This window comes from Phyllopteryx taeniolatus, chromosome 3, assembly GCF_024500385.1.
Source record: "Phyllopteryx taeniolatus isolate TA_2022b chromosome 3, UOR_Ptae_1.2, whole genome shotgun sequence".
In the NCBI taxonomy this organism is placed as follows: Eukaryota; Metazoa; Chordata; class Actinopteri; order Syngnathiformes; family Syngnathidae; genus Phyllopteryx; species Phyllopteryx taeniolatus.
In genome coordinates, this window is record NC_084504.1 from 3701674 (window position 1) to 3725925 (window position 24252).

Here is a 24252-nt window from a genome sequence, read left to right on the forward strand (position 1 = left end):
TCAACTCACAGCGCCTCTTTGATCAGCTCAATAAAATGTTTTTTGTTGAGTCTCTCATACATTTGATACTTTTCTGGGAGTTGCTTAGAACGTGTTTGACATGTTGCAAATGAATCCAAACTTCAAGTGCAATCAGATGTTTTACCTTCACAGGGAGCTGGACTACAGCCTCTGGAGCACATAAAAGGAAAAGTGGTCTCCATTCCATTAAATACACTTTTGTGCCTTGAGTTATCCTTAGATATTGTTCTACATTTCTGCTTATCTAGCAGTATAAAAAATAGATGAATTGCTGAGTGGATCTTTGCTAATTTTGGTCTTGACCTTAGACATTTGATGTACAATTGATGTCATAGAACATAGTAGTCAGTCTACTGTTCTCTTCAGCTTGTGATATTGTGAATGATATACAGTAGTAACAAGGATAAAGCAAGCTGTCTATAGTCATATTTTCATTGGCATTGTCAGAAGCCTTTGGCTTCAGGTAAACCTGAAGTTTGGTAGTTTAACAAAATTTGAAGATCCAAGATTGTCAACACTAGATTTATTAGTTAATCCAAATGATAAGTACTGAATATGTGTCTTAATCAAAACACAGATTTGCAACGCTAAACGAGATGACTTGTCAAATCATGTCGTTCAAGTCAAAGTCAAGTCAAGTCTCTTGGCTACCAAGTATTTGGCAAGCTAATTGCAAGTCATAAAACTGTCAACTCGAGTTGACTCGAGTCGACATCTCTGCAACAAACTAAAAACTTAATTTGGCTCTTGTTTTTACCATGTTGCGCTGTTTGTATATCCATTCTTCTGACTACAAAGAAATTGAGGTAATAACCCCCGGGATGAACGTCCATCCATCCATCCATTCTCTACCGCTTATCCGGGTCGGGTCGCGGGGGCAGTAGCTTCAGCAGGGACGCCCAGACTACCCTCTCCCCAGCCACTTCATCCAGCTCTTCCGGGCGGATCCCGAGGCGTTCCCAGGCCAGCCGAAGGATGTAGTGTCTCCAGCGCGTCCTGGGTCGTCCCCGGGGTCTCCTCCCGGTGGGACATGCCCGGAACACCTCACCAGGGAGGCGTCCGGGAGGCATCCGAATCAGATGCCCCAGCCACCTCATCTGGCTCCTCTCAATGCGGAGGAGTAGCGGCTCTACTCTGAGATCCTCCCGGATGACCGAGCTTCTCACCCTATCTCTAAGGGAGAGCCCGGACACCCTGCGGAGGAAACTCATTTCGGCCGCTTGTATCCGGGATCTTGTTCTTTCGGTCACGACCCACAGCTCATGACCATAGGTGAGGGTAGGAACGAAGATCGACCGGTAAATTGAGAGCTTCGCCTTTCGGCTTAGCTCTTTCTTTACCACAACGGACCGATACAAAGTCCGCATCACTGCAGACGCTGCACCGATCCGCCTGTCGATCTCCCGTTCCATTCTTCCCTCACTTGTGAACAAGACCCCAAGATACTTGAATTCCTCCACTTGGGGCAGGATCTCATCCCCGACCTGGAGATGGCATGCCACCCTTTCCCGACTGAGGACCATGGTCTCAGATTTGGAGGTGCTGATTCTCATCCCAGCCGCTTCACACTCGGCTGCGAACTGCTCCAATGAGAGTTGGAGGTCACGGCTTGATGAAGCCAACAGAACCACATCATCTGCAAAAAGCAGAAATGCAATACTGAGGCCACCAAACCGGACCCCCTCTACGCCTCGGCTGCGCCTAGAAATTCTGTCCATAAAAGTTATGAACAGAATCGGCGACAAAGGGCAGCCTTGGCGGAGTCCAACCCTCACCGGGAACGAGTCCGACTTACTGCCGGATATGCGGACCAAACTCTGACTCCGGTCGTACAGGGACCGAACAGCCCGTATCAGGGGGTTCGGTACCCCATACTCCCGAAGCACTCTCCACAGGACTCCCCGAGGGACACGGTTGAACGCCTTCTCCAAGTCCACAAAACACATGTAGACTGGTTGGGCGAACTCCCATGCACCCTCGAGGACCCTGCCGAGGGTGTAGAGCTGGTCCACTGTTCCACGGCCAGGATGAAAACCACACTGCTCCTCCTGAATCTGAGATTCGACTTCCCGACGGACCCTCCTCTCCAGCACCCCTGAATAGACCTTACCAGGGAGGCTGAGCAGTGTGATCCCCCTGTAGTTGGAACATACCCTCCGGTCCCCCTTCTTAAAAAGGGGGACCACCACCCCAGTCTGCCAATCCAGAGGCACTGTCCCCGATGTCCACGCGATGCAGAGGCGTGTCAACCAGGACAGCCCCACAACATCCAGAGCCTTTAGGAACTCCGGGCGAATCTCATCCACCCCCGGGGCCCTGCCACCGAGGAGCTTTTTAACTACCTCGGTGACCTCAAACCCAGAGATAGGAGAGCCCGCCTCAATTCCACCGACACGCCTTCCCATGGAATTGAGGAGGTCTTCGAAGTATTCTCCCCACCGACTCACAACGTCCCGAGTCGAGGTCAGCAGCGCCCCATCCCCACTATACACAGTGTTGGTGGTGCACTGCTTTCCTCTCCTGAGACGTCGGATGGTGGACCAGAATTTCCTCGAAGCCGTCCGGAAGTCTTTCTCCATGGCCTCACCGAACTCCTCCCATGCCCGGGTTTTTGCTTCACCGACCACCAGAGCTGCATTCCGCTTGGCCAGCCGGTACCCATCAGCTGCCTCAGGAGTCCCACAGGTGTCCACCAACGGGTTCGGGGATTGCCGCCACGACAGGCACCGACCACCTTACGGCCACAGCTCCGGTCGGCCGCCTCAGCAATGGAGGCGCGGAACATGGTCCACTCGGACTCGATGTCCCCCGCCTCCCCCGGAACATGAGCAAAGTTCTGTCGGAGGTGGGAGTTGAAACTCCTTCTGACAGGGGATTCTGCCAGACGTTCCCAGCAGACCCTCACAATACGTTTGGGCCTGCCACGTCGGACCGGCATCTTCCCCCACCATCGGAGCCAACTCACCACCAGGTGGTGATCAGTTGACAGCTCCGCCCCTCTCTTCACCCGAGTGTCCAAGACATCCGGCCGCAAGTCCGATGACACGACCACAAAGTCGATCATCGAACTGCGACCTAGGGTGTCCTGGTGCCAAGTGCACGTGTGGACACCCTTATGCTTGAACATGGTGTTCGTTATGGACAATCCGTGACGAGCACAGAAGTCCAATAACAGAACACCGCTTGGGTTCTGATCGGGGGGGCCGTTCCTCCCAATCACGCCCTTCCAGGTCTCACTGTCATTGCCCACGTGAGCATTGAAGTCCCCCAACAGAACAATGGAGTCCCCAGCGGGAGAGCTCTCCAGCACCCCCTCCAAGGACTCCAAAAAGGGTGGGTACTCTGAACTGCTGTTTGGTCCATAGGCACAAACAACAGTCAGGACCCGTCCCCCCACCCGAAGGCGGAGGGAGGCTACCCTCTCGTCCACCGGGGTGAACCCCAACGTACAGGCGCCGAGCCGGGGGGCAATAAGTATACCCACACCTGCTTGGCGCCTCTCACCATGGGCAACTCCAGAGTGGAAGAGAGTCCAACCCCTCTCGAGAGGACTGGTACCAGAGCCCCAGGTGTGTGTGGAGGCGACTCCGACTATATCGATTCGGAACTTCTCGACCTCACACACCAGCTCGGGCTCCTTCCCTGCCAGAGAGGTGACATTCCACGTCCCTAGAGCCAGCTTCTGTAGCCGGGGATCGGATCGCCAAGGTCCCCGCCTTCGGCCACCGCCCAGCTCACACTGCACCCGACCCCTATGGCCCCTCCCACAGGTGGTGAGCCCATGGGAAGGGGGACCCACGTTACCCTTTCGGGCTGTGCCCGGCCGGGCCCCATGGGTGCAGGCCCGGCCACCAGGCGCTCGCCTTCGAGCCCCACCACCAGGCCTGGCTCCAGTGGGGGGCCCCGGTGGCCCGCGTCCGGGCAAGGGAAAACGAAGTCCATTGTTTGTCGTCATCATTAGGGGTCTTTGAGCCGTGCTTTGTCTGGTCCCTCACCTAGGACCTGTTTGTCATGGGTGACCCTGCCAGGGGCATAAAGCCCCAGACAACTTAGCTCCTAGGATCACTGGGACACACAAACCCCTCCACCACGACAAGGTGACGGCTCAAGGAGGGGATGAACGTATGCATTTAAAGGACACTTCTAGGGACAAATTGCATCATTTAGCTACATACTGTTGACAGAACATTGAGAATACTGTAAGGTCATGTTAGGAGTCAAAATTGCCATAAAATGGATTTACAAGGTTGCCAAAGGACGGAGATGATAAAATGAGGCTGAATTTGACTGACATGTCCCTGCTGGAATGTACATGAACAGACTTAGTCTGTTATAGGGTTTAAGATCATATTTGTTTTCCACATTGCCTCATTTTAATATTTTCTATATGTACATGGCATTCTCATAAATTAATGGGTAATTTGTCACATAAATAAATTGTTTTCTTCCTTTTTAACCCCTGCATCCCGCGGGAGCAGTGGACACAAAAAGCAAAGCGAAATCACTGAATTGGGATTTCAGTGACAATGAGTGATGTTTAAAATTACTGGGAGTCTCTATTTTCAGAAGAAACCATAATCCCCTCGTTATACTCCACTTCAATATCCAAAACATATATCTTATAATATAATTGATTCATATGATCTATGGAGCATGTTGATGGAAAATATACTGAAGCTATACATAGAAGTCCTGTGCTTGTCCGAAGATAATTCCATTCAGTTAATGCCCTTGTCTTTCATATAATTGCTCACTTGCTGGGGGAGCAAAATCAGTGTATACAAGTACTCTTCACATACCTTCTGCCTGGTGAGGTCATTCTACATTTTCAGCCAGAGTCAAAGACATCTAAAAGAGGTAATTATATGATCTAATTAAGCAATGCTTGGAGGGAGGACAGTGAGTAATAAGGGGACGGTATGAGGAGGATCAGCCTATTTGGGCTTCCTAAAAGTAACTCTATTGATGGTGATGATAATGCCTGCAGAGAGGACGTCCCTTTTCACAGCACATATTTAAGTGGGTGTATCTTGGCAGAAGTTATAATGAAGTGGGGGTTTTAGTAAAAGGAGAGATGACAAGATCTCTTTAATTACCTCTGGCCTTGACCTTCATTAGTGACACTGATGTATGGTGACATCAAAATGCCAAATGCCTCATCAATTTTTTTTAATTATATAAATAAAATATAACTATAACTCATAAAACACAAATATATATTTTAAGGTGTAAACTACAGCCAGAGCCTGGATCAGCAAGGCTCGCTGAAAAAAAAAGAAAAATTACAACATATAGGCACAGGACACCTGCAATTGAGTGCCTCCTGCCCAAAGTCAGCTCGGATAGGTTCCGGCTCACCCACAACGCGGGATGAGAATTGAGAAGGATTAGTGATGGTTCTTTAAGGTTTTTTATTTGTATTTTTAATTATTTTGCTTCGCCTTGCGCTGCGTTGACCTAATCACACCCCAGAACAAGGTGCTTTAAGCGGCCTCACCAGCGTCCGACCCCCGCAGAATCTTCAGGCAAGCAAGCAAACAATTCCAAGGAATCGAATTACTGGGAAGAGAACCGGTTTTCTATTACCATACCTGCCAATGACCCTAATGAGGTACAGAAAATGGAAGAATGGATGGGCACAGGACACACCTAGTTATTTAATTGTGAAAACATTTTATTGATAGTGTGCAAACCCAACAGGAAATTCCACAACATAAAACGTGAAGTTGCACGATACACTGAGCAGCCATATGATTAGGTACCCCTGTACAATATTATTACTTGCAATACAAGACATGAATAGGAAACTTTTACTTTAAGTAGTTAATTAGAGCGATTAATTTAACAAAAAGATAAATATTTTGGTTATACCTTACTGTATATACCTAAATAATTGTTGTTTCATCTTTCAGTGGGGTCGCCACAGTGAGTCACTAACATGATTTGTTTGGCATAGTTTTTGTGCTGGATGTCCATCCTCATATAACCCACCGACTTTTTTTTTTTCCATTCGGGGACTGGCCGGGAATCAAACCCACACCTTCGCCATGAAAGGCAGCAGCATGTACCACTACAGTTGCAATGCCTTACATATAATAGCATGAGAGGGGGAAGAAATGAGGAACACATCTCTATACAATGTAGAACAGTTAGGTAGGACTGCAAACGACAAACAAATCTATTGTAAAATTAAAACCTTCCAGCGTTGAGCTGAGCAATGTCTTCTTCATCTTTGCATTGAATTTCATTTAGTTCTCATTGTAACATCATGTAACAATTATATTGTGTAGGTGTACCTCATTAAGTGCCCAATGATTGTTGAAATTAAGCTGTTCATTAAATACTGAGGAGACAATCTGTTGTGATTCTTGCACTGATAACTTGTACAGCTACTACATCTATCATCGTTGGCATCACTTTCGGATACAGATGTGAGCTCAAACATACAATAATGAACACTAGTGTAGCTAAAACTGAGTCCATTAAGCTTGAATAGATTGATCTGGCCTCTAAATAATGCAGGCATTGAAAAAGACTAAGGTTGGATCAATATCTAATGCTACTGCGCTGACATCAGTGGAGGGCACATGGTTCCACCCATGTTGCTGCTCAAACTGCGTGCTGTGAAAAAGAATCAATTGAGGATAATGATTAAGATACTTAAGAGAAGATCTGAGACCTCAACTTGATATAATTAAGGCCTCTGTCCAGATAAAGCTTGAAATAATAAATCCATTAACTCGGCTTTTATTCTCAATGTCTTGAGACCATATTCAATAAGACACTTCACAATAGGGGAGTACAGTATTGCAGCAGAGGAATTTCCAACAGAAGTTATATACTGTATGAAGAGGTCAATAAATGATGCAGTATACTCAGCATTGCCCACACAAACAATTACGTAATGAATGTATGACATTCGTCCAAAAATTGTCTCTCTGACACTCCTAACTCTTAATTAAATGTAATAGAGGAATTTGTCTATTGTCAAAGATTTGTTATCATCTTTTTAATTCCCCCCTTGTTGGAAGTGACTCGCATATGGTCAGCGCCCACTATCATTTGCTTCTTGATGTGCTCGGGCATGCTGGTGATTTAGAAGCTGCCAGAGTGGCTGGTGTCCACAGATGGCCGGGGTTTATTGCCGCCTCAGAGCAAACATTCTTGTCCTTCACAAGGTCGCTGCGCACTCTTGCTGCAGGAAGCACCAGACTGTACGAGTTCAAAGCCAGAGCTATGTCATTGGCAGTCCTGATTGAGCACAACTAAAATATTAAATTGTATTATTCAAACAGACAGGACTACATTTTATATTGTCCCTTAATTCACACATCTAACTGCAACAGAAATAAAGTCAAATATACTGTATATATTGATTCACAAACTGAACTACCGTATTTTCACGACCATAAGGCGCATCGCATTAAAAGGCGCAGTCTCAGTTACGGGGTCTATTTCTGTATTTAACACATACATAAGGCGCACCGTATTATTAGGCGCAGGCATGGTAAAACATAAGATAGCTTAAAACATACGGTAGCATGCATGCACGCTAAAACAATGTTTTTAAAAAGGCAGCGGGAGCAAAACTGAGTTCAGTTGTACTTTATTGAAGTATTTAACAATGTACTCACATTATTTTTTGATCAATCCTCATCCACAAATCCATCAAAGTCCTCATCTTCTGTATCCGAAATGAACACCTGGGCAAGTTCTCAATCAAACATGCCAGGTTCTCTCTCGTACTCGTCAGAGTCAATCTTGTTGCCGTGCGGCTCCTCAGAAATGATGCCGGCTTTTACGAAAGCTCGAACAACAGTGCAAGCAGACACGTTAGCCCAAGACTCCACAATCCATTCACAAATTGCGGCGTAACTCGCCCGGCACTACCTCCTAATCTTAGTAAAACTGTGTTAGCCATCTGTCATCCATCGCTCCCACGCCGCTCACAATTTCACTTTGAATGCCCAGTTTGCACGGATGTCCAGCGGTTCGTCAAGCCTCCCGGAATGATGGCAAGCTCCGAGTTATTGCACTCAGTCGAATGGTGACTGTAGAGACGCTTCTCCCGGCTGTTCTTTGCTCATTAATCCATTGCTCGAGTTGGTCTTCCAACTCGGGCCACCTCGCCTTGTTTCCGCGGAAACTCAGCTTCGTCTTCTTGACTTGGCGAAGCTCGTTTTCCTGCTTGCTCCACTTGCGAACCATGGATTCATTGATCTAAAATTATCTCGCGGCCGTGGCTGCTCGATTCCCATGTTCCTCTGCATAACTAATATCTTGCAGTTTAAACTGTGCTTCGTAAGCGTGTCTCTTCGTAGGTGCCATTTTCGGGGGTCCTTAGCCAAACCGATGCACATACCAGAACTATATACCTACTGGGGGCGTGTCTATAGCCTCCTCTGTCACACGCACCCTTCCCCCTTTAGATCCGCATGCTGTCCTCAATCACGTCCACAGTTCCTCTATATAAGCAACGTGTCGCCAGGAAACGCACCCAGTCAGTCAAGCGGAGCGCTCATTAAAGTCACACAACAACATTTACAGATTTTGGAACTCGGTGCACACATAAGTCGTGTCGCACTATAAGGCGCCCCGTCCATTCTGGAGAAAATTTAAGACTTTTAAGTGCGCCTTATAGTCGTGAAAATACGGTATTCTTTTGGGTCCTAATTTGGCCAAATTCAGCAGATAAATAAAACACCTTAATCGTCCACTGAATAAATCGTTAACTGAATAAAAATAAATAAAACCTAATTACACAAATATATACCTTTATACTAAGAAAGGTGATTGCATACATATAGAATGTCAATAACCCTAAGATATCAACAGTAATTATTTGCAGGGTTAATCAAAATGGGCTGCATGTTTCATACATGTGTCATTGGTGCAATGTTCTCAGTATGAACTACTACAAAACTACACCTGACTAAAACTGTTTCAAAACAGCACCTGTTGTGTATCGCCTCAAGAAATGTTCACTGACTCACAGCAGTCAAAGTGATTTTTATTAACCATCCGGTAAAAATATGTGGCAGCTGAGCGCAGTGTTGTGCAGAAGAAGATAAAAATAAAGCAGAACAATATCTTATTATCTTTTCAATTTAGTCCCACAGGAAAACACTATAAGGTAAAACAAAACTTTTTTTTGTTAACATTAATTTTTACTGACTATATTACATCAGGGAGGCCACCGGCGCCAGCAGGGCTCGGCCGCCTCGGAAGTCGCAACCGACGCCGGGCACCCAACTCTCCCCCCGCCGCCGGCGGGAGGAGGGGGGGTTCAATGTCTCCCCACCTCGCACCCGGGGGGGCGCACAAGGTGAGCGCCCGGAGGCCACAGAGGGGGCGGCACGGTGGGCGACTGGTTAGAGCGTCAGCCTCACAGTTCTGAGGACCGGGGTTCAATCCTCGGCCCTGCCTGTGTGGAGTTTGCATGTTCTCCCCGTGCCTGCATGGGTTTTCTCCGGGCACTCTGGTTTCCTCCCACATCCCAAAAACATGCATTAATTGGAGACTCTAAATTGCCCATAGGTGTGAATGTGAGTGTGGATGATTGTTTGTTTCTATGTGCCCTGCGATTGGCTGGCAACCAGTTCAGGGTGTACTCCGCCTCCTGCCCGATGATAGCTGGGATAGGCTCCAGCATGCCCACGACCCTAGTGAGGAGAAGCGGCTCAGAAAATGGATGGATGGATGGATATATTACATCATAATTTATGTACTTCACTGTAGGTGTGAATGCGAGTGCGAATGGTTGTTTGTTTATATGTGCCCTGCGATTTTCTGGTGACCAGTTCAGGGTGTACCCTGCCTCTTCACCCGGTGTCAGCTGGGATGGGCTCCAGCATGCCAGCAACCCTAGTGAGGACAAGCGATATGGAAAATGGATGGATGGATGGATTAAAATCTTAAATAAATGGTGTACAGTATACCTAACAAACAAGTCAAGCATCTCATTGGCTCTTAAAATAGAAAACAAAATTTTATGTGGATACTAAATGTACCAAACTACAAAAATTCATGCCAAATGTAAAAGCAGTGCCAGGGATCTAGGGGACCAAGTGAAGTGTAATTATGTCTCTCTCGTCTCTAGCTGCTAGAACGGCTAGACTTTAATTATCTCCATTCGCCATACTACCCATCAGTAACCATATAAGGACCGCATGCCTCAAGATCCCGTCCAGGTGGTTGTGAAGGTTGTGAATTGAAAAAAAAAAAAAACCTCTTTGTTCCATTGCCTCAGATGGATGTGCATAGTGGGTTACCAAGGAATGCAGACCACTTCATGATATCACACCTCCTGTTCGAGGGGCATCTTCGGATTCTTGTTTTTACTTCGGAACTTTCTTATCCTATCCAAGTGAGATGACCTTCTAGTACTCGGAGGATAGGTCGTTCGAACCCTAAAAATGCGAAGAAAAGGTGCTTCCATTCAACTTTATCAGAGGTTACTCATGACCAACCTTTACTCACTGTCCTTTACAGCAGCAATATTTAATGGAACAGACCATCAAAGAAGATTACAGACTACGCGAAGATGCTTTAAAAATAATTACGTTTGATTTAATTATTAAAGTGTGTTATTAAATTCACCAATCAGACGACACAAGCAAGTCACGTCTGCACACAAAGTCTTCTATTGGGCTTCGCGGGGCAATACAAGCGAGTCGTGACAGCCGCGTGCGACTCGTGTTTACATTACAGACTAGGAAAATAACAGTTTAAACATGCAGCATAGTTTTGCCACTGCCCAAACTTGCATATTTTTCAGCCCACTTCTAACTTGAAAAAAAAACAAACGAAAAAACTTTGCAGTAAGTTGCAGGTGTTTTTGGTGTTGTTTTGGCTGCGCATTTGGCAACATTAGCCTTATTTTATGGTCATACATCACTGTAAAACATGCAACTTCAAGGGTACATTGCGTTTTTGCTCTCTCTCGCTCTCTCTCTCTCTCTCTCTCTCTCACACACACACACACACACACACAATCAATGTCTGGTCAGAAAACAGCTTCGTTATTCATTTTAGTGGACAAAGCAAATAATGGTTCTGTAAGGCACTGTGCATGTGTTATTGTTTTTTTCGCTTAAAAATTGAAACGGTGGCAGGTACTCACTTTAAACATGTTTGAACGTGATCTGTTACTTCTGAACATAGCCACATGCCAGTTATGAGAGAGTGGATCCTTGTGCAACCAGATTTATTTTTATTTTATTTAAACTTTATTAAACCAGGTAAAAGACCATTTAAAACAAAATATCTCTTTTGCAATGGTGACCTGGCCAAGAAGGTCAATCACATTCAACTTTATTTCAGTTGTTTATTTTCACCTCCCCTCTCAAAAAGATACAAAAATAAATCAGTTGAGTTACAAATTCTAGGTCACTTTAATGGTGGGAAAAGTTTTAAATTCTTTTACAACACAAAAACAGCTTAATTTCACATTTGAACAGGGGGATGCATACTTTTTATGTCCACTGCAGGCTTTTTCCTGTTTTTGTAATCTGCCTGGTGAGCCTACTGTGTTGTGCTGTTCAACAAGTAGAAACAATGTAGTATAAGACCATTTCTTGGAGCTGAATTTGCCTCATTTTTCAAAGATTTTATTTATGTTTTAGATTAAGTGATGGCGGCACGGTGGACCGACTGGATAGAGCGTCAGCCTCACAGTTCTGAGGACCTGGGTTCAATCCCCGGCCCCGCCTGTGTGGAGTTTGCATGTTCTCCCCGTGCCTGCGTGGGTTTTTCTCCGGGCACTCCGGTTTCCTCCCACATCCCAAAAACATGCATTAATTGGAGACTCTAAAATTGCCTGTAGGTGTGACTGTGAGTGCGAATGGTTGTTTGTTTGTATTTGCCCTGCGATTGGCTGGCAACCAGTTCAGGGTGTACCCCGCCTCCAGCACGATGACAGCTGGGATAGGCTCCAGCACGCCCGCGACCCTAGTGAGGGGAAGCGGCTCAGAAAATGGATGGATGGATGGATGAATTAAGTGATATTATTCAACAATATCTGAATTTGCACATTTATATTTTATTTTGTTATTTTTATATTATTTCACGTTCAAAAACAAAAAACAAATCAGAATTTACTCTCTAGTTACTCAGTACTTGATTAGTTTTTTCACTGAGTACTTTCTTATACTTACTCAAATAATTACTTGGATGTCTACTTTTTACTTTCACTTGAGTCATATACTTCTAAAGTAACAGTACTCTTACTCCCGGGTTCAATCCCTGGCCCCGCCTGTGTGGAGTTTGCATGTTCTCCCCGTGCCTGCATGGGTTTTCTCCCGGCACTCCGGTTTCCTCCCACATCGCAAAAACATGCATTAATTGGAGACTCTAAATTGCCCGTAGGTGTGAATGTGAGTGCGGATGGTTGTTTGTTTCTATGTGCCCTGCGATTGGCTGGCAACCAGTTCAGGGTGTACCCCGCCTCCTTCCCAATGATAGCTGGGATAGGCTCCAGCACGCCCCCGACCCTAGTGAGGAGAAGCGGCTCAGAAAATGGATGGATGGCAGTACTCATACCTGAGTATAATATTTGGCTACTCTACCCATCTCTGGTCTTTTTATTCATTGTTCTTTTTTGTTTAGTCATGTTTACATAAAAATGTATTCATTCATATATAACGCTTTTATTAAAATAAAACTGATTTCACTGCACAGCTTGAATTGTTTCCTGATGACTAAGTAAACACATTGTGTGACGTAAACCCATTAGGATTAAAATTACCGCATTTTCACGACCATAAGGCGCACTTAAAAGTCTTAAATTTTCTCCAAAATGGGTGGGGTGCCTTATAATGCGGCGCGCCTTATGTGTAATTGTTGTTGTGTGACTTTGATGAGCGCTCCGCTTGACTGACTGCGAGCATTTCCTGCCGACACACTGCTTATATAGAGGAAAGGCGTACGTAAAGGGGGAAAGATGCGCGTGAAGGAGGACGCTAAAGGCACGTCCCCAGTAGGTATATAGTAACAGGATGTGCAGCTGAGTTTCCGCGGAAACAAGGCGAGGTGGCCCGAGTTGGAAGACCAACTCGAGCAATGGATTAATAAGCAAAGTACAGCCGGGAGAAGCGTCTCTACAGTCACCATTCGACTGAGGGCAATAACGCTTGCAGAAGAAATTAAAATTGAACATTTTGAAAGAGGTCCGTCTTGGTGCTTTCGTTTTATGAAACAGCGCCATATATCCATCCGGGAAAGGGTTACTGTGGCTCAGCAACTTCTGGCGGATTACAAGGTAAAGCTGGCCATCTTCCGCTCCTACTGCAGAAAAAAGATTGCTGACAAACACATCCAGCCCAACCACATCACCAACATGGACGAGGTGCCGCTCACTTTCGACATCTCGGCGAACCACACTGTAGAGAAAAAGGGGACCACCACGGTAGCGATACACACAACGGGGCATGAGAAGTCGGCTTTTACCGTTGTGCTTGGTTGCCATGGTAATGGACAGAAACTGCCACCCGGTGATTTTTTAAGAGGAAGACGCTGCCTAAAGAAAAGTTTTCAGCCGAAGTCATCGTTAAGGTCAATCAAAAGGGCTGGATGGACAAGGACAAAATGAGAGGGTGGCTGAGTGAGGTGTACATAAAGAGACCGGATGTTTTTTTTCCACGCGTCACCATCCCTGTTGATCTGTGACTCCATGCGCGCCCATCTCACAGCCGCTGTGAAAAACCAAGTGCAATTAAGACCATATGTGAATGGATTGTGGATGCCTAGGCTAAGGTATCTCCTTTAACTGTTGACTGTTGTCCGAGCTTTCGCGAAAGCCGGCATCATTGCTGAACAGCCCCCCGGCAACGAGACTGACTCCGACAATGACGAGAGGGAACCTGGCGTGTTTGATGGAGAACTTGCCCAGCTGTTCATTTCGGATACAGAAGATTGCTTGCAACTTGCCTGGCAGCTCCATCCTCATCACCCTTCTACCAATATACTCACTATCTCTTCTCTGGACGTGTCCAAACCATCAAAGTCTGCTCTCTGTAACTTTGTCTCCCAACACATCTAACCTTGGCTGTCCCTCTGATGAGCTCATTTCTAATGTTATCCAACCTAGTCACTCCTAGAGTGAACCTCACATCTTAATTTCCCCCACCTCCAGCTCTGCTTCCTGTTGTCTCTTCAGTGCCAGTGTCTCTACATCACACATCTCTACATCATGGCTGGCCTCACCACTGTTTAATAAACTTCGCCCTTCATCCTAGCAGAGACTTTTCTGTCACATAACACACCTATCACCTTCCTCCACCCGTTCCAACCCACTTGGACCCGTTTCTTCACTTCCTTACCACACTCACCATTGCTCTGGACTGTTGACCCCAAGTATTAAAGTCCTCCACCCTTGCTATCTCTTCTCCCTGTAGCTTCACTCTTGCCCCTCCATCCCTCTCATTCATGCACATATATTCTGTCTTACTTCGGCTAATCTTCATTCCTCTCCTTTCCAGTGCATGCCTCCATCTTTCTAATTGTTCCTCCACCCGCTCCCTGCTTTCACTGCAGATGACAATGTCATCTGCTAACATCATGGTCCACGGAGATTTCAGTCTAACCTCATCTGTCAGGCTCATCACCACTGCAAACAGGAAGGGGCTCAGGGCTGATCCCCGAGGCAGTCCCACCTCCACCTTAAATTCGTCTGTCACACCTACAGCACACGTCACCACTGTTCTGCTGCCCTCGTACATGTCCTGTATTATTCTAACATACTTCTCTGCCAGACTTACGCATGCAGTACCACAGTTCCTCTCAAGGTACTCTGTCATAGGCTTTCTCTAGATCTATAAAGACACAATGTAGCTCCTTCTGACCTTCTCTGTACTTTTCCATCAACATCCTCAAGGCAAATAATGCATCTGTGGTACTCTTTCTAGGCATGAAACCATACTGTTGCTTGCAAATACTCACTTCTGTCCTGAGTCTAGCCTCCACTACTCTTTCCCATAACTTCATTGTGTGGCTCAACAGCTTTATTCGTCTATAGTTCCCATAGCTTTGCACATCACCCTTGTTCTTAAAAATGGCCACCAGCACACTTTTCCTCCATTCCTCAGGCATCTCCTCACCTGCTAGAATTCTGTTGAACAAGCTTGTCAAAGACCCCACAGCCACCTCTCCAAGATGCTTCCATGCCTCCACAGGCATGTCATCAGGGCCAACTGCCTTTCCATTTTTCATTCTCCTTGATTCCTTTCTAACTCCCCCCTTACTAATCATTGCCACTTCCTGGCCCACCACACTAGGCTCTGCCACTCTTCCTTCTCTCTCATTTTCCTCATTCATCAACTCCTCAAAGTATTCTTTAAAATAACCCCCACTCCATTTCTCTTCCCATCTACACGATGGTAAAATAATTTAAACCCTGTCCCTAAACTTCTAGCCTTACCGCCTTTCCACCTGGTCTCCTGGACGCACAATGTATCAATCTTTCTCCTAATCATCAGGTCAACCAGTTCCAGAGATTTACATACTTCCAACATTTAAAGTCCCCACATTCAATTCTAGGCTCTGTACTTTCCTCTTCTCTTTCAACTTAAGAATCCACTTTCCATCTCTCCTTTGTCTTCGACCTACAGTAGCTGAATTTCCACCGGCGCCCTTGTAGGTTAACGGTGCCGGGAGCAGACGTTGTTAACCTGGGCCACGACCGATCCGGTATGGAATTCTTTAGATGAGGGCTCATCTTTGTTTGACAAAGTTTTAAGCCGGATGCCCTTCCTGACCTCCCTTAAATGCAACCCTCTGCATTTATCCGGGCTTGGGACTGGCCTCCAGTTTGCACTGGCTTGTGCCCCCCATAGGGCTGCATTAGAAGCGTGTTACTGTTCAGAAAAATGTTAAAGTGCAAGAGAATTTTAATAAAATCCAGGAATGTCTAAAATCTAACAATAACCTTGTAACCTTTTTGTATGGACCCGGTTTTTCATCAGCCCCCTGCAGTCACATAGTGTTTGTGCAGACTTGGTTACTGTGAGGTATATTGCTTAACTTGTTCTCGTCAATCAAGCCTATCCCAAATGTATCTTCTCTCGGCTGACACCACAATAAGCTGCCTGAGCCATCCCGGTTTTTGAGGTGAAGCCATGCACTTACCAGAAGTCGATGTTTATTTCATTAGGTGCCTCATGAACAGCTGAATCAAACTGCTGATGCCTGTACTGTATATCTATTCAAGCTGGTACATGTCCTTACATGCACAATTGCAGTGGCATGTGTTTCATTTTCTCACAGTCAAGATACACAGTAGGAAAAAGTATATGCATGTGTGTTGGCTACACGATTCAAATGTGGCCAATAAATATGCAAATTCATATGTGATAAATTACAGACTTGCTTGTGTAGCATATCACACACAGTTCAATAAGGTTGGTCAGACTTAATTTACCAGGTATAGCTGAATTGACCTCCCTTGTAATTTAGATGCATAGTTAGTCAGGTACATAAAAGTGTCTTTACTGAATGAGAAAAAATGGCAACCACGGGGAGCGTGGTTTTGTACACAATGCCTCACAGTGAGTTATAACTGATGTACTGTAGCAGATTAACAATCAGAAAGAAAAGCAAAACCGGTAGATTATATTGTCGTCGTCGATGGCATAAAAATTCTTATTGATGTAGGTGAACCTCCACTATATGTGCAATAACTCTCAAATGGTAATCTGCCACCATAAATCATCACTTTCACTGAAGCTGTCTAAAGAGTGGGCTGTAAACCCTGAAGCATTCTCCAGGTCTCATTGAAGTGTTTTTGCACAGGTGTCTGGTACTTTAGAGGAGCTATGGATGACATCTTAAGATTCATATTTGGATACACACTCTAAATTGCCCATGGGTGTGAATGTGAGTGTGACTGGTTGCTTTTTTATATCTACCCTGCAATTGGCTGGTAACCAGTTCAGGGTGTACCTCCCCCCCTCCCCCCCCCCCCCCTCACCCGGAGTCAACTCGGGTAGGCTCCAGCACCCCCATGGAAAACGGATGGATGTTAAAGCTAAGAGTATTATCTCTTCCACATGTGACAGGTTTAGGTGAGTGTTTAGAGCTAAAATGGTAAAAAGGAGAGAATATTTATGATTTTAATCTGAAAAACAGCAAATCAATTCTTCAAGTGTTTAGATCACATGAAGCATTAAATTCAGAGCCATTAGGTTGGCTGGAAATTTGCATAAAAGGGATTTTCCTTGTGCACTTCAATTTCAGAAATTCTAGCTCTGCACATTTTAATCATGGTTTCTGTTGATGCCGTTGGCTTTTTGTATCTTACGCTGTAGCACAAAGCTGAGAAACATGGGAAATGTCTTTACAAAGCTGAGGCAACTATGTATAGTTTAAAAGCTAAACCATAGTGCTTTCAGAATTCACGCAGTTATGGTTTGCCTTGTTATTCTAAACCAAAATTCTTTAAAATTATTATTATTTGCGGCGGTGGCACGGTGGTCGACTGGTTAGAGCATCTGCCTCACAGTTCTGAGGACCGGGGTTCAATTCCCGGCCCCGCCTGTGTGGAGTTTGCATGTTCTCCCCGTGCCTGCGTGGGTTTTCTCCGGGTACTCCGGTTTCCTCCCACATCCCAAAAACATGCATGGTAGGTTGACTGAAGACTCTAAATTGCCCGTAGTTGTGAATGTGAGTGCGAATGTTTGTTTATGTGTGCCCTGCGATTGGCTGGTGACCGGTTTAGGGTGTACCCGGCTCTTGCCCGAAGATAGCTGGGATATGCTCCAGCACACCTGCGACCCTAGTGAGGATAAGCGGAACAGAAAATGGATGGATGGATGGATTATTGGCGGCACGGTGCACGACTGGTTAGCAGATCTGCCTCACAGTTCTGAGGACCAGGGTTCAAATCCCGGCCCCACCTGTGTGGAGTTTGTATGATCTGCCTGTGCCTGTGTGGGTTTTCTCCGGGTACTCCGGTTTCCTTCCACATCCCAAAAACATGCATGGTAGGTTGACTGAAGACTCTAAATTGCCCGTAGTTGTGAATGTGAGTGCGAATGTTTGTTTATGTGTGCCCTGCGATTGGCTGGTGACCGGTTTAGGGTGTACCCGGCTCTTGCCCGAAGATAGCTGGGATATGCTCCAGCACACCTGCGACCCTAGTGAGGATAAGCGGAACAGAAAATGGATGGATGGATGGATTATTGGCGGCACGGTGCACGACTGGTTAGCAGATCTGCCTCACAGTTCTGAGGACCAGGATTCAAATCCCGGCCCCACCTGTGTGGAGTTTGTATGATCTGCCTGTGCCTGTGTGGGTTTTCTCCGGGTACTCCGGTTTCCTTCCACATCCCAAAAACATGCATGGTAGGTTGACTGAAGACTCTAAATTGACCGTAGTTGTGAATGTGAGTGCGAATGTTTGTTTGTTTATGTGTGCCCTGCGATTGGCTGCTGACCGGTTCAGGGTGTACCCGGCTCTTGCCCGAAGATAGCTGGGATATGCTCCAGCACACCTGCGACCCTAGTGAGGATAAGCGGAACAGAAAATGGATGGATGGATGGATTATTGGCGGCACGGTGCACGACTGGTTAGCAGATCTGCCTCACAGTTCTGAGGACCAGGATTCAAATCCCGGCCCCACCTGTGTGGAGTTTGTATGATCTGCCTGTGCCTGTGTGGGTTTTCTCCGGGTACTCCGGTTTCCTTCCACATCCCAAAAACATGCATGGTAGGTTGACTGAAGACTCTAAATTGACCGTAGTTGTGAATGTGAGTGCGAATGTTTGTTTGTTTATGTGTGCCCTGCGATTGGCTGCTGACCGGTTCAGGGTGTACCCGGCTCTTGCCCGAAGATAGCTGGGATATGCTCCAGCACACCTGCGACCCTAGTGAAGATAAGCGGTACAGAAAATGGATGGATGGATGGATGGATTATTATTATTATTACTGTGCTGTTTTTTTGTCCGTTAACTACTTTAACATTTTTTAGCAGATTCACGCAATTCTAACTTCAACAGATAACAAAAATTCACGCAAAATGGTTCCACATAATTCCCATTCCACATTCAAAACATTCAGCTCATTCAAAATCTTCTTCAAAACACATTCTCACATTACCCACATTTCACATTTTCCAACGTTAAAATACCCACATTTTTCCCACATTCAGACATTCTACAACCTCAATTCCAAAGAAGTTGTGACGTTGTGTTAAACATAATTAAAAACAGAATACAATGATTTGCATATCATCTTCAACCTATATTTAATTGAATACACTACAAAGACAATATATTTAATGTTCAAACAGATAATTTGTTTTTAGCAAGTAATCATTAACTTAGAATTTTATGGCTGCAACAAGTTCCAAGAAAGCTGGGACAGGTGGCAAAAAAGACTGAGAAAGTTGAGGAATGCTCAGCAAACACCTGTTTGGAACATCCCACAGGTGAACAGGCTAATTAGGAACAGGTGGGTGTCATAATTGGGTATAAAATGAGCTTCCCTGAATTGCTCAGTCATTCACAAGCGATGATGGGCTGAGGTTCACCTCTTTGTGAACAAGTGTGGGAGAAAATAGTCAAACAGTTTAAGGACAATATACAATTTCAAGGAATTTAGGAATTTCATCATCTACGGTCCATAATATCATCAAAAGGTTCAGAGAATCTGGAGAAATCACTGCATGGAAGCGGCAAGGCCGAAAACCAACATTGAAATATCCCATGACATTTGATCCCTTAGCCGGCACGACATCAAAAACCGACATTAATGTGTAAAGGATATCAACACATGGGCTCAGGAACACTTCAGAAAACCGATGTCAGTAAATACAGTTCGGCGCCACATCCGCAAGTGCAACTTGAAACTCCACTCTACAAAGCAAAAGCCATTTATCAACAACACCCAGAAAGGCCGCCGCCTTCTCTGGGCCCGAGCTCATCTAGGATGGACTAATGGAAAGTGGAAAAGTGTTCTGTGGTCCGATGTGTCCACGTTTCAAATTGTTTTTGGAACTTGTGGACGTCGTGTCCTCCGGACGAAAGAGGAAAAGAACCATCCGAACTGTTATGGACGCAAAGTTCAAAAGCCAGCATGTGTGATGGTATGAGGCTGTGTTAGTGCCAATGGAATGGGTAACTTACACATCTGGGAAAGCACCATTAATGCTGAAAGGTACATACAGGTTTTGGAGAAACATATGCTGCCGTCCAAGCAACGTCTTTTTCATGGACGCCACTGCTTATTTCAGCAAGACAATGCCAAACCACATTCTGCACGTGTTACAACAGCGTGGCTTAGTAGTCAAAGAGTGTAGGTACTAGTCTCGCCTGCCTGCAGTCCAGACCTGTCTCCCATTGAAAATGTGTGGCACATTATGAAGCGTAAAATACGACAACGGAGACCCCGGACTGTTGAACAGCTGCACCTACAAAGCTTCAACAATTAGTGTCCTCAGTTCCCAAACGTTTATTGAATGTTGTTAAAAGAAAAGGTGATGTAACAGAGTGGTAAACATGACCCTGTGCCAGCTTTTTTGGAACGTGTAGCAGCCATAAAATTAAAAGTTAATGATTATTTGCTAAAAACAAACATTATCAGTTTGAAAATTAAATATCTTATCTTTTTTAGTGTATTCAATTAAGTATAGGTTGAACATGATTTGCAAATCACTGTATTCTGTTTTTATTTATGTTTAACACAATGTCCCAACTTCATTGGAATTTGGGTTGTACATTATTCCTTCCTCCTCCAACATTTGTTGACCGATTCAAACCATACCAACTACAAAATATTTTCCACATTCCCCTAATTCCCACATTACACAAATTCCAGTTTTCACCCACATTTCACATTTTCCCACTTTAAAATACCCACATTTCCCCCTCATTAAGACAAATTCTACGTTTCACTTCTTCCATATTTCTTGACCGATTCAAACCATTCCATGCGCAAAATATTTTCCACATTCCCACATTATGCAAAGTCCACATTTTTTCCACATTCAAATAGCCACATTTATCCCACATTAACACAAATTCTACATCATTCCTTCCTCCTTCAGCATTTCTTGACTGATTCAAACCATTCCAATAACAAAATACTGTATTTTCCACATTTTCCAAATTCCCACATTACACTAATTACACATTTTCACCCACATTTCACATTTTCTCACTTTTAAAATGTTCCTACATTAAGACAAATTCAACATTTTCCCTCCTTGTTCCACATTTCTTGACCAATTTAAACCATTCCAACAACAAAATATTTTCCACTTTCCCCAAATTCCCTCATTACCCAAATTCTACACTTTTCCACATTAAAATACCCACATTTCCCAGCATTAAGAAGTCTACATTATTCCCTCCTGCTTCAACAATTCTTGACCAATTCAAACCATTCCAGCTACAACATATTTTTCACGGTCCCCACATTCTCACATTGCCCAAATTCCACTTTTCAGCCATATTTCACATTTTACCATGTTAAATACCCACATTTACACATTAAGACAAATTCTACATTCTTTCCTCTTGCTTCCACATTTCTTGACCGACTCAAATCATTCCAACTAAAAAGAATTTCCACATTACACAAATTCTACACTTTTCAACATTACAATACCCATATTTTTCCCATATTAAGATGTCTACATTATTCCCCTCCTGCTTCAACATTTTTTTACCGATTCAAACCAATCCAACTACAAAATAATTTTCACATTGCCCAAATTCATTACACAAATTGAAAATTTTTCACCAATTTCTCATTTTACCCTGTTAAAATACCCACATTTATCCCCACATTATGATATATTCTAAATTATTCCCTCCTCTTTCAACATTTCTCGACCGATTCAAACGTCAACATGTCCAGCTTATTCAAGCCATTGTGTGAAGCATTTAAATTCCCCCAATTTCACACATTTTCAAATCAAAGCCTGATATTAGAACATTTTAAATATTTACCTTTAGTTTCAACATTTATTGACCGATCCGAACCATCCCAACTTCAACAGGTCCCGCTTATGCAAGCCAGTCTGTGAACTATTCAGCTCCCCCAAACGAACATGAAGTGACCCGTAAGTGCCCCAAACTGTACAGGAAGTGAATCTGAAGTGAACAGGAAGTGCCCCAAAAATGGACAGGAAGTTCCCCAGAAGTGCCCCAAGATGAACAGGAAGTGAACCCGAAGTGCCCCAAAATGAACAAGAAGTGACCCGGAAGTGCCCAAAAAAGAATTTTCACATCATTCCATATTATTCAACATCATTCCACATGATTCTATATCATTCAATATTATTCAATATCAGTTAATACCATTCCATTTGATTTCATTCAGCATTTCATGATTCACACACAATTTCTTCAGAAATTGCACACTCTAGTTAATGATATAATATTAGATTTGTCGTTAAGAATTTTCAATATATATTTTCAGCTTTTATTTAGTCATTTTAAAACCCTTGTATCTCATTACCTTCATAAAAAAGGTCTTTACGTTTGGTTTAGGTTTATTCAACTTGCAACAGTTTTGGATATATTCACATAGATTTTAAATTATGGTTATTATTTTATTCTTAAATGCATGCTTCTTAAAACGTGATGGTAATTCATACAATGTCATCATGAAAAAAGGGGAGAACAGATCAAATTGGAAAAAAAATGTGTTCCTGACCTTTTTAAAAACCAATGCAGAGCTCTCTTAAATCTCATCTGGTCACAATTTTTTTCTATGTCTGTACATCAGCTGTGCTTTTCAAATTGTCATTTGACATTATGAGGTTTTTGTATCTCAGCGCTTAAGCATTGTAGCAGGTCTTCGCTCATTCTGTTCATTCTAAAATCAAACAACCATCACTCCTAACAGATTCCCTCAGCAACATTTTCTTCTGTTTTAGACTTTTTATTCAATTCAAAATGGAAATATTGTACTATTATTCCTCAAACCCCCCTCTTAAGAGTGAATTCATTTAAAGTCAGCTTTGGTGCAAATCAGACATTACCCTCATGCCAAGCTCGATGTTCTCCCCTCCATAGACCTCCATACCAGGATCCAGCAGACCAATCTCTCCAAAGTATCCACGATCTACCACAAAAGAGCAGCCAATCATAGCGGGGGTTCTGGAAGAGAGAGAGATAACAGCAACATTATACTACAATATTTAGAAAGAGGGCCCTACTTTTGGGAAACTTCCCTCCATTAGTATTGGAACAGTAGGGTCAATTCCTTTATTTTCACTGCAGACTTTAAAAGGGATGACCTTTTGTTTGAATCCAACCATTTTTCATTTTAGCAATAGCATTAGAACATGTAAAAAAGGTGGGTTTTCTTACCCCAGTATGTTCTATTACAAAGATTACTCAGTCACGAAATAGCACTGAAATTCTGACGATTGAGCTCTTTTAAAGCATCCATCCATCCATCCATTTTCTGAGCCGCTTCTCCTCACTAGGGTCGCGGGCGTGCTGGAGCCTATCCCAGCTGTCATCGGGCAGGAGGCGGGGTACACCCTGAACTGGTTGCCAGCCAATCGCAGGGCACATCGAAACAAACAACCATTCGCACTCACAGTCACGCCTACGGGCAATTTAGAGTCTCCAATTAATGCATGTTTTTGGGATGTGGGAGGAAACCGGAGTGCCCGGAGAAAACCCACGCAGGCACGGGGAGAACATGCAAACTCCACACAGGCGGGGACGGGGATTGAACCCCGCACCTCAGAACTGTGAGGCTGACGCTCTAACCAGTCGGCCACCGTGCCGCCCTTTTAAAGCATTTCAAAATAATTTTAAAATGTTTCTATTTACACTGTATATTCATTTTATAATTTAAGTCAGCTGTCTTTTATTTTTGTAATTTATATATAAATGTCTTTTGCTCTTTGTTTTCAAACGTGGTATTTTTAATCACGTAAAGCACATTGAATTTCATTTGTATGAAATGCACTCTATAACTAAAGCTGCCTTGCCTTGCCACTGAAGTCTATGCTCAGTTTCAGATTTGTTAGAGGTGGGACCAACAAAAAAAAGGTGAAAACAAGCTAAGAGAAGATTAAAAAATCAGTCAGAGCCATTGAAGAAATATTGCCGATAGACAATGCTGTACAACCATTTAAAATGTACTGAAGCAGAAAGGAACCACTGGTGTAAAGTGTAACAGAGGCTGAACAGGTAGAAAAACCTTTTTTCTTCCCCCCCCGTAAATTCCTGGAGCCACCACGTTGCTGAAATGAAGGAAACTTTACAATTATT

General features: G+C 44.3%; 1 protein-coding gene across 3 annotated transcripts in view; it reads right to left on the reverse strand.

Annotated features, from left to right (window-relative positions):
* galnt9 (polypeptide N-acetylgalactosaminyltransferase 9) overlaps positions 1-24252 on the reverse strand; it is a 128978-nt gene that overhangs the window by 32126 nt on the left and 72600 nt on the right. For all 3 annotated transcript variants that reach the window (XM_061766514.1, XM_061766513.1, XM_061766515.1), the window contains one exon: positions 23004-23121. In XM_061766514.1, coding sequence (XP_061622498.1) covers positions 23004-23121 — 118 coding nt within the window. The remainder of the gene's footprint in view (positions 1-23003; positions 23122-24252) is intronic.